The 15,606-nt window shown below is 51.5% G+C and overlaps 1 protein-coding gene across 2 annotated transcripts in view; it reads left to right on the top strand.

The window, feature by feature from the left end:
* Window positions 1-15,606, top strand: part of LOC122377741 (guanine nucleotide-binding protein G(s) subunit alpha-like) — a 38,720-nt gene that overhangs the window by 19,284 nt on the left and 3,830 nt on the right. For both annotated transcript variants that reach the window (XM_043358115.1, XM_043358114.1), the window contains exons 4-9: window positions 1,417-1,536; window positions 2,282-2,379; window positions 10,231-10,285; window positions 10,827-10,900; window positions 12,484-12,663; window positions 14,578-14,776. In XM_043358115.1, coding sequence (XP_043214050.1) covers window positions 1,417-1,536; window positions 2,282-2,379; window positions 10,231-10,285; window positions 10,827-10,900; window positions 12,484-12,663; window positions 14,578-14,776 — 726 coding nt within the window. The remainder of the gene's footprint in view (window positions 1-1,416; window positions 1,537-2,281; window positions 2,380-10,230; window positions 10,286-10,826; window positions 10,901-12,483; window positions 12,664-14,577; window positions 14,777-15,606) is intronic.

Here is a 15,606-nt window from a genome sequence, read left to right as displayed (position 1 = left end):
GTAAGTACTGCGGTCTTCATTGATATGGTGGCTTCACTCAAAATGAGTGCTTACATTCGTGGGTAATTGTGCTCCTAAATCTGATTCAACGACATTCCCCTTGTAAATTCCCTAGTATCGTTTAATGTTCTATCTCTGGCTGGAAACATGTGTTTCCCGTTTTTACCAATTTTGATTTTTGGATTACCTAAGTTACTTTGTTGTTCTCTTGTTTAGGTGCCTTTCTTTAGATGTTGTGACCTTATGTTTGAATTTACCTCAGTTTGGGAATGCCACATCATTTTTTTCTACCTCTTCACTCACTCTCACCAAGAAGTAAAAATTTGTTATCATGTCGCTTACGATATGCATCTCCCCATCCAGTGAATTAACTCGGCCGAGATTCCTACCCCTCAGTCAGTGCTCACGTGCCCGCCGCCCGCCTGTGTGTGTCTGGGGGAGGGGAGGGAGGGGGGGGGGGGTCTGGCCGGCGGCGGTCGCCCGGCCGGCCGAGGTCAGGCCACTGGCTGTTCGTGTGTGGGTGTAATCATCCCGGAGAAACTACCGTCTCTGCCACAGAGGGCGCCACCGAACAGAGCGCCAGGTCGCGTGAACAGTTACATTTTCAGAGCACTGAGCTATTGGCGTTCAATCCTAGTTAAGTATGGCATTCAAATTATGGCACTGATCTTGCTAAAACCGGTTATGGTTTGGTTATGCAGTATGGCTGATTCATGTCGGGTGCTTTATGCGGTGCGTAAAATTATGTCGGTACCTCGGTTTTGATGTGGATATGTTGCCATTTCATTGTCCTTGCATGGGCTGGGTTTTATTTTCCCAGTTTCTTTCGTTGGTCCGACCCACTTCCACTTAATTGTAGCATTGTTAGGGTACCATGGGGCACCCGTTGTGTGGGGATCGTACCCGTCCCGTAGAACGGTGTCACCAGCCCGGTCCGGGATTCCCCGGGCCGTAGTCGTGGCTCGACCGGGGCCACTGCAGTCGGCACCTGTCCGGCCATAGCCAGTCGGAGTGTCGCCGACAGCCATAACCCACTCGTCAAAATGTGTTAATTTATTTAAACATTTGTAGAGAGCCTTTCAGTTTTCAGCAATATCTTTGAGAAAGGGATTATTGTGCCCTTTCTTGAGGGAATGAAAAGAGAATGCGTATGAAAGATAATGCATGATATGAAGTTGTCTCCTACTACAACTCCTACGACAAAAAAAAAAACTCCTACAGCTTAGCCTACACCACAAGCTTCTTTTAAGTTTTTAGTTACTTTCAATTATTTGTTTAGGTCTATCGTCAATGAACACACGACTACGCCTTTTCAAAATGCCCACACCTAACACACCCTCTTTCAACTCCACGCCTCTTCTGTGTGCGTGTCCTTTGGCCAATGACATCATCTGCCCCTTTCCCTCTGTTCTACAGACCATCACCGGAGCGATGAGCACGCTGTCGCCGCCGATCCCACTGGAGAAGACGGAGAACGAGGCGCGCGTCAACTATGTGCAAGACGTGGCGTCCCAACCCTACTTCGACTACCCGCCGGTAAGAAAAACGGGCTCCCACTTCTCCCCGTCTGCCCTGGGGAGAACATTCGTCCCGTGCAGTGTATCTATCGTCAGCAGTGTTACTCCTCTTTCTGAAGTTTGGCAGCCCTTCCTTTTGTTTGGAACATCAATGTGGACTGAGGTTGAATAAATTTGTTGCATGGTTACTGCAACTGTTAATGCTGTTTTGTGTCCGTCCGTTTCTGATTACTTAATTTTCCAGATTAAATCCTTAAGATTTTAGATGATACAGCAGAACAATTATCGTAGTGGTTCAAGTTGATGTATAGGTAATCGTTTTACCGATATTTTGGCGCTCGCTTTGAAACCCTTAAAGTGAAAATGGTGAAGTGAAAATAGCATCTTGTGGGTGAAAAATCACAGGCGAATTAGGGACCACAGTCCGAGAAATAGATAGGTATCTGCATTCCAACTTACATTGCGTCACGGTAGTTTATCTGTTGTTTTTAGGTGAGAGATGCCACCAATTTATGACTTATCAGGTCGATGCAATGCTGTTCGTGTCATTCTTTACCTAATGCTTACTTCATCTTCCAAGGTGCTCGGCTTTATCCTATGTGCACAGTGGTATTTGTGTACCGCTTTCTGTCCCCTATCGATACCAATTTCTGTTTGCGCTCACTATCCTACGTATGATTATATTTCTATGTTGTTGTCATTGACTGGTGCCTGCTGTTTGTATCCAGCATTGTGCGTTAATGACGCATCTATTCTATCCACAGGAGTTTTACGACCATGTCGAGGCGCTGTGGCAGGACAAGGGCGTCCAGGCCTGCTACGAGCGCGCCAATGAGTACCAACTCATCGACTGCGCCAAATAGTGAGTACCGGGCCGGGCGTGCTGTAGCATTCTTTCTGTACTCTACCGTCTGTTCTGACTTCTCAGATTTATTCCAGCAAGTCAGGTTGTTAGCGGAGGTATTTTTAGTTCGGACTCACGAGTCTCGAGCTCATGCTGGTGCTCGTCCTCTCAGGTTTAGGTTGGTGTGAGAGATGTAGTGATGTGGTGAATAATTGAGTGTTGCTACTGCAGCCATGGGAGTCGTTTGCCGAAACTGAAGAAAAACAGCAACTTGAGTCGTGATTCCCTTTTGTCGCTGAGGAGTAAGGATTCTTATTGGCCTTTGAAACTGGCATTTGTCCGCCTTTTCTCGTAATCCACTGACTACAGAGGAATGACGGAACGTCCAATTCGATGGTAGATTGTCGTTATTATGGCCGCGAGTCGTGTTGGGCCGTAAATTTTATGTAACTGGGTGTTAAATGCTTGCGTAAGAAGACGCTGCTCGTAGATTGTAGTGCCAGGCATTACATATCGAAAGCTTGGCAACGGAGCTTCTCGAGAACATTGCTATTGGTGAAACTGCATCCGCAAGTAACTTACTTTGACACCATCCCTCGCTGGCGGGTCTCTGAAAATCTGTTTGACCGGCATGATGTCCATGCGGACGACACCGCGTATTGTCGGCTCCTGCGGTCTCGCGCCTCCTGTTCGGCCGCGGCGTCATTGAAGTTGTATTGCACTGCTACCCGATGACTGTCGTGCTCGAGAGATGTCATGACCTTTGTCGTCGGCCGAAGCCGCTAGTGAAGGATCCTGCCCCGTGTGCCATTGCCAGTTGAGGCAAAGATGGCTGAGCCGAGCTGTGCAATTTGTCGCGATATGCCGCACGCCGCGGCCGCTATATTGTTACCAAACAGCGCCTAAATGCGCTGAGCGGCACCACGAGACCACCCAGTATCGCGGCGCGCACTTGATTCTGAACAGATTTACTTTGTCTTGGCTATCGCCGCCACTTGAGATCGGCTCGGCGGCGGCCGCGGCGCCTGTGAGCCGACTACCCAGGAGGCCGCCCTGTGCGCGCGGCGGTAGCGTGCGAGCGAAGGGACACGGCGCTCAGCCAGGATTCCCGTCCTCTGTTTCCTGTTACTGATTTCCCGTATTAGCGTACGGGCCGGCTTCTTTGCGAGTTATGTAGTAGAGCATTGACTCACGGCGTGGGGCCCGCGCTGACTTACCAAGTATTCCCAACTTGGTTGGCAACTCAACAGTAAAATAAAACCAGCGATACTATCCGGTTTATTTCCAGCGCTGTCACACTAGACATGATTCACAGGTGCCACAGCTTGCGGGTGGGCTTTTGAAAAGAAGCGGATTTCGAGAACTGTGTGAATTGAATAATGTGAAAGTAAGTGTCTATCCTAACGGATACCGAACGATTCTTGCAAGTAGTGTGAGTGAATGTCCATGGTTTGCACTGGCTGTGACATTCACTCAGTGGAAACGGTTGTGCAAAGCAGGTTGTCTTCCTTTCCTTAAATTGCCGCTGATTTGGAACGGAAGTGGCACGGAAAGTGCGGCAGACCGCTGTCCATTCACAGCGAATCGGCGCCACGCTGCGCGGCGATGGTTTTCGGGGTGAATCTGCACCGCGACCGATCGGGCCCGATTGCACACAGGGCCGATACTATCTGGTTTCCACACTCTAACCAGGATAGGAAACAGTGCAGTCATGTCGCTGATGCAATACAGAGCCCATTCATTGTGCTGTCCAAGCGGCCAAGCAATAAGCATGTCTGAGTTGAGTTGGCTTGTGTTTAGACTGCATGTGAATCGCCGATTTTGGCGTTATTCTGGACCGATTTGTGTATCTCATATAATGCGGCAATCATAGCAACGATCTCATTTACTATCTCAACAGTGAAGATGTCCGTTGTTTTCCGATCTATATTCTCTTATTGTTCACATCGGTCATGTAGCGACGTCTGTACGGTGCGCGCCGACCTCGTGACATTAGCTGTGTCTGCTCTGGCGGTGCATACCCTGGCCGGGCTCAGGCCAGGCGGTCGCCGTCAGATGCTGTTTTATTCGTTGTCATGGCAGCGCGTGCTGACCGGAGACGCGGCAGATGATGAGCCGGCGAACGCTGCCGAGGGTGGCTCGGAGGGCCGTGGAAATGGGGGCTTCGGCGACGCGGTCTGCAGCGCTGGGCGGAACAGAGATGATGCCAGGCTGCTGCTGCTGCGGGCCAACCCAACTCCTCCTGGGGTAGGGATGGTACCGCTTGGGGACCGTTAGGAGAGGGGGCGGAGACTTCAAGCTGCTACCATCAACCGGCTCGGCTGGTCTAACTTGCGTGGACCCACCCCAGCTGACTTTGCCTCGGACAACGTTCAAAGGTGTTGCTAGGGAGTAGGGCCTGGGACATTTGCTTTTTTAGACGATAGAGTCGCCAGATTATGTGCATTATTCAACAGTACTAACTTACACGACACGTTTAAGCGTTGCGCCCACGATTTTCCTATACCTTGTATCAGTATAAGCCCCGGTCTTCGTTTTGTGAATGGCCGGTATGTGTAGTTTCGTCAGATCTGTTCTTTGCTGCCGCCTTGTCAGTGTCAGTGTCTGTGTCAGCATTACCGGAGTTTACCACAGCGGAATGACACCCGCTGCCTCGGCGCTGTGCGACCCTTACTTTTATTTAATTTGAAAGTTATACATTGATCCGCACTTTCAGCACCAGCTACTAGTTATTTTAGCGTCAATAAATTTCTGAATTGTTGTGAGCACTGTTTTGAGGGACATAGACGTACTTAAAAATATAATATTTTATAAATAAAATATAAAATATAACGGTTACTTTTGTGATTATATTTTTAAGTCAATAAATTTCATTAAAAGAACATTACGCGGTACAGTTACGGGTACAACACCTTCAAAGGAACTCGTGTTTTAATTTTATTATCGTTCCTCATAGGCCGTGATTCTGAATCTCGGGGTGACCTCCGCGCCAGGGCTGACCTGACCTTGGTGTGTTGACAAAACAATTCGTTTCCGTAAACGCTCGCCGCTCGCGTCCCGTCGCCCTGGTCGCCTGTCGGTGCTCCCGCCGAGACCGCTTTCCATAGCTTTAGTAATGCCGGCTAGTCAATGGGACGATCGATCGAACGAGTTCTCTCCGGGCGGCTGGCCTGGAAAGTTAAAAGGTTTCTCTCCGGATAACTTCGGCTGCAGCTTTTGTGGCGGCGCGCCGGCATTGGAGGCATTGCCGCCAGTTTGGTGGAAGTCGTCGGCCGGTGTTTTCCCGTTGTTTCTGCAGCTGGAGCTGGCGGCTGAGTGAGTGACGCACAGCTCAGTGACCGCTGTCGTTCTGTTGCTGCGCGTGCATGACCACCGGGCTTGTGTGAGGCCTGTCGCGGTTGAGACACCCACAAAGGACTGCGGGGGTGATCCTCGCCCTCCTGAATGGACCCTCATCGGCGGGGAGAGGGATCAGAGAGACTGAGTCGCCGCCTCGTCACTCTTTGCGCCGTTCCATTGCACCGGCAGCTCGGTCTCAGCGGTCATTTCTTGTCGGTTGTACCGGAACGACCGCTGGGTCGGCGCCTCTGAGCGAGCCTCCGAGAAGACGGCGAGCCCGCCGGCCCGGCAACTGCAGCCATCATCAGCTGGTCCGTGACGACGACGGCGGCCGCCGACGCCGACGGGCATAGCTCGAACCGAGCCCGGCAATGGGGAGCAGTGGGTATTGCCACCGTGAGCAGAAACGGCAGCTCCACGGACCGTGCTCGGCTGTCTCTGCACGGCCAGCTGACCGGCAGCGCGGCGGCGCCGAGCACGTGGCCGGCCGGGGCTGCGCCGGCTCACCAGGCGGCCGCCGGTGTTCTATTCTGGGTGTACACACGCTCCCAGCGCGGCGGGCCCGGTCGATACTGGCTCAAGGTCGGCGGACGCCGGCGCGCGCCGCGTCAGCCGCCGCCGCCGCCGCCGCCGCGCCGCCGGACAGGTGCGGTGCGATCGACCGCGCACGCTCGATGGGGCCTGGCCACTGCGGTCATCGGACAGCTGATGTCCAGAGACTTTGGTTCGTTTGCCGGACACGGCCGCGGTAGGAGCGACAGCGCTGCTGGTTGGACGGCCGACGCGCCGGTGCGCGGCGCTCCGGCAGCGGGGCTGGCACCGTTGGCTGACGGGGTGGGTGGGTGGCTGGAGCAGCGCCGCGCCGCCCGGAGCGGTGGCGGCGCCCGCCGGCGGCACAGGACGGGATGCGGCTGCTCGGACTGAGTCGCGTCTGGAATGATGATGAGCGCTGAGCGTGAATGTGGATACCGGGGCGGTGATAATCGCCTGATGTGGTCGCGTCAGCACGAAGAGTTTAACCACATCGTGTTGATAAGAGACGTGACGGTCCCCGCAGTTGCTACCCTCAAATCCAGCTTGCTTCTTTGCGCACTGTGTGGCCCCCGCTTTGGTGTCGACCCCGCTCGTAAGGGTTTTGTGTGTGATGCCGACTTTCCTCCGTGCGCACCAAGCTGCGCTGGGGAACTGTCGGCCGGCACGCCGAGGCAGATTCTTTCGCCTGTCTGCCGGACCGCCGCGCGCGGTCGCAGCTGCAACGCCGATAAATCCATCACGGCAGACCCTGACTGACCGGTGTTTTGTGTGTGTGAACTTCCGCGAACGTATGGCGCCGCAGTGTGCTTTCCACCTGACTGGGTGGTCTGGGTGTCATCCCGACTGGTAATTGTCTTTGTTTCGGCGTTCTGGAGCTTGTGAGATTATACATAAATGCGCTCTGATTGGTGCCTGTTGTGTATGTGTGGCACCTAGTCAGACGGATGTTCAGAGGCTGTGCCCTATGCTTCCTTGCCGCTAGGTTGGCGAAGAAGTTTTGAGCGTGCTCTCGTGGGCCTCGACGTTTAACAATCAGGACATCAACTCCTTAGCTGCAATTCATTATCACTTGCGTGCCTACTTGCTGACTGTTTCACCGGATATATCTTGGAATTCAACGGGATTCGACTGATGAAGAACATCTTGATTACATCACACGATTAGCTGTATGTTCACTCTGATGAAAGTACCCTTTCAGGATATTTATTCAGAACACCTCAAGTACCCTATACTGCACCCCTCCTGACATGAACCCCATCCTGTGGTTGTACCTTATTCTGTACCCCATCTCGTACCCCACTTACCACTTTCTGTACCCCGCCCGATGCCGGTGGCTGCCGCCATCCGGTGCCGTGGTGTGGTGGGCGGCCGTTTTTTTCCTCTGCTCACGACACATCGACCGACCCAAGTCGCCGGTGCTCCGACCAGTCGTCTGCCGCGTCTGCCTGTACCCGAGCCAGGGTCGACGATCGACCGACCCACCGACCCGCCCGCCGGTCGGCCTGGAGGAATTTCTAATGGCGCTGCTCAGACTGTGTGATGTGGAGCTGTTTTACCCGCCTGGTCTAATCGAAACGTGATTGATTTGTCTGCCTTACTGCTGATGTCTGTCGCCATAGTTGCACTTTGTTGGTAATCATGGTTGGCTATTGCATGGTGCGTGGCTGTTAATGCCACAGGTCGTCCTAAAGCGTAGAGTTTCATGCTAATTTGATTCTTCTTGGCAGTAGCCAGTAATATCCAGAAACAGTGCCAACTAATTGAGCAATATGCCTTGTTTTCTATTGTGTACCTACCTGTTGGCGAGCTCCGAACCAAGTAACGCATGGCAGGACGATGCTTTTTGGTGATTTTTGTTGTACTTTTATCTGTAAACCACGACATAATTCTAAGTTCTACTCGAATCGATCGGTCAAATGCGGTCGATCGACCAAAACATTACATTAGTCAGCTGTTTTGTTATTGCGGTCGCAGCTTTGTCGCCAGTTGAATCGATCCATAATCGATCGGCTAAAACTTCCTTCCTTGTTCCGCCTGCGGCTCCCATACCCGGCATTGTGCAGCGGCGATTGAACTGGGGAACTCAGCAGGCATACGGCTTCAATTTGGTTGTAGCGGAATGCTAGTAACTTGGCTGCACATAAAGAAATGTGCTGGACATGCTACCGCTGGCACCGGATCTGTTTTCAGCTACAGAGTACGTGCATCGAGCTGCAGTGGATCTTCTTTCTCCTGTACCGCGGACTTAAATCGAGCTGCACAAGACATGCTCTAGTGCCTGACCTGCGTCTTGTGCATCACCTGTGTCCCTCCTTGAGGAAGGTAGATCGACTTGCCCTCATCTCGTTTCCTGAGGCAGCGACACGAGACGATGGAGGCCAGGCCGGTGCCGTATCCGTGTCCGGTCGCGACCAGCAATTGACGGCAAAAGTGTTCGGCGGCAGAGGCCCGTACCGTTTGCCGCTTGGTGGTTTGTAAAATTGGTGCTTTATGTCTCAGCTTTTGTCCTCGTTTTTTGGAGATAGGGACAACAAGGAATGTTTTGTAAGGCTCCTTGCGTTCGGACTTCCTTGACATTATTAGAAGCCGATGCCCACTGTAGTCCGAGCGCCCAAAAACCCCAATTCATCATCATCATCATCATCGACACTTTTGCTTCCATCGTAAGTTCCGGTTTTCCGCCACGATTCGACCGTCATACCTTAAAGGAAATAGTTCACTTTTTAACATGGGTTTTGAACTGGAATAGCAGTTCCGTAGCCTGGGCTGAGACGAGCATAAATCAGGAGCTTTTACAGCCCAACGATCACCCTAGGCAAAGATATTCTATTTCTCGTCCCGAAAAAGGTGTCTTGCGTTGAGGATGTGTGCCTTGCATATATTTGCATCCAGTATGAAAAGAGCATGGGTACCGAAAATTCTTCAGAAACTAGAGAAATTATCTACGAGAACTCTAGAGAAATTCTCGTACTGATCAATAAGGACATTCAGCAGCAGCAGATCGCCCAAATGCCGGTGGCCGCGATAATTTCTCTAGTTTCTGAAGAATTTTCGGAACCCATGCTCTTTTCATACTGGATCGCCTGTGCCTTACAGAAACTGAAAAGTTCTTCTTATATCAAAATATAGAAAATAATCTTTTGTTATAAATAGGTTTTATTTTCTTTGCTGATCATTTTGAACATAAAAAATCATAAATCCATTGCAAAAAATAATTTCGTGAAAGTGAACTATTTCCTTTAAAGGCAGTTTTCTTATGTGGAAGGTTTTAGGAGTCAGTCTGGCTGACCGGCGCGAGCCTAGCGGCGGTCTGCGGCGGCCGTCCGTCGGGGCGGCCTCGTCGACCCATCGGCTGCCCACCGCTCAGCTTCCGCGGCGCTCCACCGACGAACAGCCGGCTTCCATGGAGCGGCGAGCGGCCGGCCGGCGCTCTGGTGGCGGAACTGGCAGCTCTAGTTCCGGTCCGTCCGCCTGGTGACGCTGTAATCGCTGTTGCCGCTGTTGGCGATGTAATCCCTGTTGCCACCCCGAGTCCCGACGCCGCTGAAGGTTGCCGACGGGGGAGGGGGCGGGGCTGACCGGCCGCTGCGGGGAGGAGGAGGAGGCGGGGGCGGAGCACTGCGGGAGGCCACTCACTGTTCGGGGTGGGTAGGAAGGACGTAAACTAACACGCGTAATGCGGGCCTCATCAGTTTTTGGCTTTCTAACCTTGTTAGATGCTGAGATGTTAGCCATGTTGTATTTAGTCGCGTTGGTAACCAAGATGCATGTGTCTCTTTCAGTGCCAGGCTGGATTCGGATCGATGTGGAATAAATATTGGATCGGAACTTAGCTTTGGGCAGTGTTGAACGAAGCTCCTTGTGGCGTTTTCAGTGTCAGGCGGCATTTGGATCGATAAGGAACAAGTCTGGCTCGGAACTTTTGACTGTGTTTGGCGTGCGTCTCGTGTTTGTATCATCGATCACGCTGACACTGATCTGTCTGGTCTGTTTCAGCTTCCTGGACAAAACCAGCACTATCCGACAGGACGACTACTCCCCGACAGAACAGGTGAGCGCCACACGCGGGACCCGCTCACTCGGAGTTGTGGCTCTCATAAGAGTAGAGGTGTCTGGCCTCTTTTCATCCCAGAGAGACATTTAGCTCTATGTTCAAAAAATATTCCAAAGTAACCTGGGCCTAGTCAGATGCCTTTATCATTGTTATTTTCTCATAACATGGCGCCTTTCCACTGCGGATATTAAGTCATAAAGAATTAGACACTGGCATCCAGCAAATCGCTGACGACAGTACAACGATTATTAGATTTAGTTGGCCATACGCGAGGGAATCGTAATATTGATCAAATATTTCTCACTTGTCCTTTGAGCGTTCTGATACCTTCCATCGAATGTCATCTTCTTCTTGTTGTTGTTTGGGTTTTCACTGGAAACTCTGTGGACATGTCCACGAAGGGTGAATACAGTTCGCCTATATTTAACGGCTATCTGATAGCAACGCTCACTAAATACCGCGCCCGAGCTGTGGCTCATACCAATCGTTGGGCATGTTTTGTAGCGACTTGACCTGACCTGGCCCCTGGTGCCCTCAGGATATTCTGCGGTGTCGAGTTCTGACGTCGGGCATCTTCGAGACAAAGTTCCAGGTCGACAAAGTCAACTTTCAGTAAGTGACCGGGTCGACTGTGCGCGTTTCGGCAATTAAATCAAATCGATGGACAGGTGAAGGTAGCGAGGATGCAGTTCTCAGTCGTTTTGACAGCATTGTTAACGTACAGATGGCTGAAGTGTCGGAATAATGAGCAGACGATTCGAAAACGTAAGGTTCTTGGCGAAGCTTTGTTACTACCTTGGTTTTCTCTGGAAGCACTTCGACATTGTATAGCTACAATACACCCGCTGCGGTTCCAGCTGCGAAGAGCTGCGGCAGCTCTCAGCTGCAATATGAGCTCTGATAAATGTCAACCATGACGTGTCTCGCTGCGTGGGTGGGAGGTCTTCCGGAACCTCTCCTTCCTCTGCCCTCGGGCCGCGGGTCTGTGAAGCACCTGTCCCCGGCGGGGAGGGAGTCCCGCTAATGAGAGTGTGCCCGCGGCGGCCAGTTTCGTCCGCCGGGACGGCCGCTGACCACAGTGAGACTCGCCTGTCCCGGCTCATAACGACCCGTATCGGGGTTGCATCATGATCTTTTTTGTCAAACAGAGATCCATTAGCCTAGACGGATCCGTCTGCGTGGGTAGAAGAATATACGTACGAAATATCTGACCAGACTGGTAGAAATGCGTTTAATGTGTTTACTGAAGCATGACTGTTAACTTGGTGCAATCATGTTGTTACCATTAATGTACCTACTTCGGTTTTGTGCATTCTTCATGTGCAAATGCATTTCCAAAGCCTTCCTGATGCCAAGCATATTGATGTGAAGACGTTCGATTTTTGTAACAAGCTGAAAAGTTTGTTGTTTACCATGTTTTAGTTTCGTTAATCGACGTCTTTTCCGTTCACACTCCTTTCGTGAATTTCGTAATCCTGTTTTTGCCTCCTTCTCATAACGTGTTGACATCGTTTCATCACAAAATTAGTTCCCCCACTGCTGTAACCCTGTCAACGTACACTTACAGTAATGTTTATTGCTGTATTTTCATGGTGGGTCCCCTCTCGCTGTGTCTTTCTTCCCTCGCCGTCTGTGCGCCCCATCATGGTTTATCCGTCTGCCAATCTGTGGGCCCCTCTCATAGTATGTTTGGGCCGTTTGTACGCCCATGTCACCGTGTGTTTGGCCGATCCCCTCGCTCCTCTTACGACGCATTCGTCCACCTTTCTGTGAGACCTTCTTACGGCCGTCTGTTCGCCTTTCTGTGCTTCCCTCTGGTGCCTTATCTGACCCTTCTTTGGGTTCCTCGGGTGTTCATGTTTGGCCCCTCTTTACAGCACCCCTCTCACGGCCGTCTGTCCGCCCGTCTTTGAGAGCCCATCTCACGACCTTCCGTCCGCCCCTCTGCGCCTCTCTCACGGCCGTCTGTCCGCCCGTCTTTGAGAGCCCATCTCACGACCTTCCGTCCGCCCCTCTGCGCCTCTCTCACGGCCGTCTGTCCGCCCGTCTTTGAGAGCCCATCTCACGACCTTCCGTCCGCCCCTCTGCGCCTCTCTCACGGCCGTCTGTCCGCCCGTCTTTGAGAGCCCATCTCACGACCTTCCGTCCGCCCCTCTGCGCCTCTCTCACGGCCGTCCGTCCGCCCGTGCCCACAGCATGTTCGACGTGGGCGGTCAGCGCGACGAGCGGCGAAAATGGATCCAGTGCTTCAACGACGTGACGGCCATCATCTTCGTGACGGCGTGCAGCAGCTACAACATGGTGCTGCGTGAAGACCCCAGCCAGAACCGGCTCAAGGAGTCGCTCGACCTCTTCAAGAGCATATGGAACAACAGGTCTGTGCCCAGCCCGTACTCATCGGCAATAACATGGACCTCTGTACACAGAGATCAGCTGAGGTGTACAGGGGTTTATAGCAATATATCAGTCAAAGTCGATGGTATGCTCTAACTGGAAATACTTATAGTTATTACTTTCTTCTAGCGAGCACAGACGTTCTGTTATATAAACTTATTCAGCAGAACTCCATCAGCTCTGCTTGGCAGACAATCATCGGCGTCTGACCGGATAACTTCCGAGCTTCCTTCATGGAATGTAGCGCGTTTTTTTAGGGCTGTTCACAGGTGACTATCTTGCTGTCACTGTAATTGATTTGAGGAGAGGTGTAGAGGAGCCTGTACGGGATGTGATTTGTCACTTACTAAGCGCGCCTCGGTTTCCGACAATTCTTGGCTTGATGATAATGGTTTCCGACAATTCTTGGCTTGATGATAATCGTCCTGCAATGACTGTAAAAATGTAGAATGAATTACTTGATTTTCAATGCTGGCATTGATCTTAGTGAGCATAAATTCTGATCGAGAGCGATGCCCTCATATTTCAACGGTCCATTATCATAAAACAGCGTCTTTTTAGTAGTTTATTTTCTTTAAAAAATGTCAAATGTGTAATTTTTCTCAGAGAAATTCAATGAAATGTGCTGAATCAAACGACCACGACATGGTTTTCGAGATAAAATCTTTCATTCGGTCTTTTGGACGGCTGTTACCTTCGTTCTCACTCTGCCACTTTCGTTTGTCTGCCCCTATAGCTGTGATGCGGTATAGGCCTTTTGCTGGCGTCCTGTTTAGTTTGTTTTGATTGCTCGGCCACAGATGCTCGGTAACCAAGTGGATTTATTATTCTTACGCCAACCGACAAGCAACTATCCATCACGCGTCACATTCGATTGCCCAACGGCTTGTGCCCAAGTTAAAAACTTGGTGGCTCGGTTTTAACCCGATGAAAGCTCTATGGCTGTTGCGAGAATCCTACCTGACTTCTCGATTATACCATCTCGTGCGTCCGATGCGCCAGCCTCTAATTCACGAGAACTTTTTTTTTGGGGGGGGGGGTTAGGTCCTTTCGGTCAAATTAGACCATTTCAGAGCCGGGAGGATGATAGGAATTAGGGGGAGACATTGGTCTGGGCAGGCATCCTAGTGAGTCACAGGGGCTGAGCCCGTCCAGAGGACGGGCCACCCAGCCCCAAGGTACTCACTGCACCCGGCTACGGGGTGCGCTCCCTCGGGAGCAGCAGTGCCGCTCCAAGGGAGCAGCCCGCATGAGATAAAGTTGCCTGTCCAGCCCGGAGGGGGCTGTGGCGTGGAGAAGAAGCATATCAGTATCCTGAGGATAGAAGCACGGAACGGTGCACGAGAACTACGTCACTGTCCGGGGTCTTTGCGTTTACATCTCCGTATTGTATCTCGTTTTCCCCTCTGTGCAGCCCACTTGGGCAGTATTTCTCGACATACTGAATCACGGGATGTTGGTATATTTTATCCACGTCCTATGCGCATTGGTTGCGACGCGGTAGACCCCCGTATTGGCTGGTTCCTCGAGATTGCCTCTAGTACCGGTGGTTTTGGGACAGGGGGCGCTGTTGCGCCTCTAGGCTGTGCGCCATCTAGTTATTCTCAGCAGAGACTTGCCGGATCTAGACTGCAGCGTCACTCAAGTCACTCGAATCGTCCCTCGCCCATGTATTTAACGATGCCAGGGCGACTGATTCTTTAAAAAAAAAAAGTTTTCAGGTATCTTACACACTAGAAACAAAAACTTACGTTCTTTTGCTTTGTTCTACAGCTGTATAGAACATGCTGTCTGACCTCGTTTTGTTTTTACTCTTGCCGTTGCACCCTCAGCTGAATACCTTGTCTCGTGTCCGTCACTCACTAACCTCCCTCGCTCTTTCTTCTCTGCCTCAGGTGGTTGCGGACCATCTCTGTCATCCTCTTCCTGAACAAGCAGGACCTACTCGAGGAGAAAATCCGCGCCGGAAAGTCGAAGCTGGAGGACTACTTTTCCGACTTTGCGCGCTACACCACGCCCCTGGACGCACACGTCGAAGTGGACGATGAAGCCAATGTGGTCAGGGCCAAATACTTCATCCGCGATGAGTTCCTGGTACGTAGCAAGGGATGGCGTGTCTGGTAGGGTGGATCCATACATTCATGGTCTCGGAGTACTGTATTGCTGTTCTCAATGTCCTGGGGAATACCGTATTTGGGTGTTCGGCGAGGGAGCTAAAGAATAGATGGTGATATAGATTTATGTAAAAAAAAACACACACACACACAGTTTGGGGTCTTGGTTTGGGGAGTTGGGTGCTGGAGTGTGAAAAGGTCAGGGCGTGTAGTAGATTGGTTATGTCAGTGCTGTATTACAGTGCTAGAATATGCTGGTGCTGATTGTAAGGTGGTGGCGACTGGTGTTGCGTGGTGGTGTTGGTGCGAGGTGGTGCAGTAGCTGAAGTAAACTGGGGTTTTGAGGGGTGCTAATGTTGAAAGGTGAGACTAACTGGATAGCTAGGGGCTAGAAGTGTTTTATGGGAATGTGAGAAGGAGGGTGCGGGTAACGTATGGTGAAGTGTGAATGCTTGTTGTATCTACTGAAGGAACAGTGCCATGTTGAGAGCGTCCACGAAAACACGGAGTGTTGGTGAGTCTCGTTTCCTTGTGCTGGCTGTGTAGTGGGGCTTATGTTGTGTATTCAGTTCGGCGAGTCTTGTCCTGTTGAGTCCTGTGGGTCCGGTGTTGAGTCCGATGAGTGAGTTCTGTTCGGTGAAAGGCGTTGATTCGGTGAGACATTGTAGGTGACTTGGCTTTTCAGATGACAGTTGACACCTGGTAACCGTTTTGATACTCCGATACAGGTCAGGTTGCGTCAGGGAGCGCCAACTCTTGATTGCGACCGGTTATGACCTCCTCATTCATCAGCAGTCGCTAGGTTTTCGT

Source organism: Amphibalanus amphitrite, unplaced genomic scaffold (genome assembly GCF_019059575.1).
Source record: "Amphibalanus amphitrite isolate SeventyFive unplaced genomic scaffold, NRLGWU_Aamphi_draft 000049F_arrow, whole genome shotgun sequence".
Classification (NCBI taxonomy): domain Eukaryota; kingdom Metazoa; phylum Arthropoda; class Thecostraca; order Balanomorpha; family Balanidae; genus Amphibalanus; species Amphibalanus amphitrite.
Note: the sequence above shows the minus strand (reverse complement) of the source record. Positions and strands in the feature narration are given on the sequence as shown.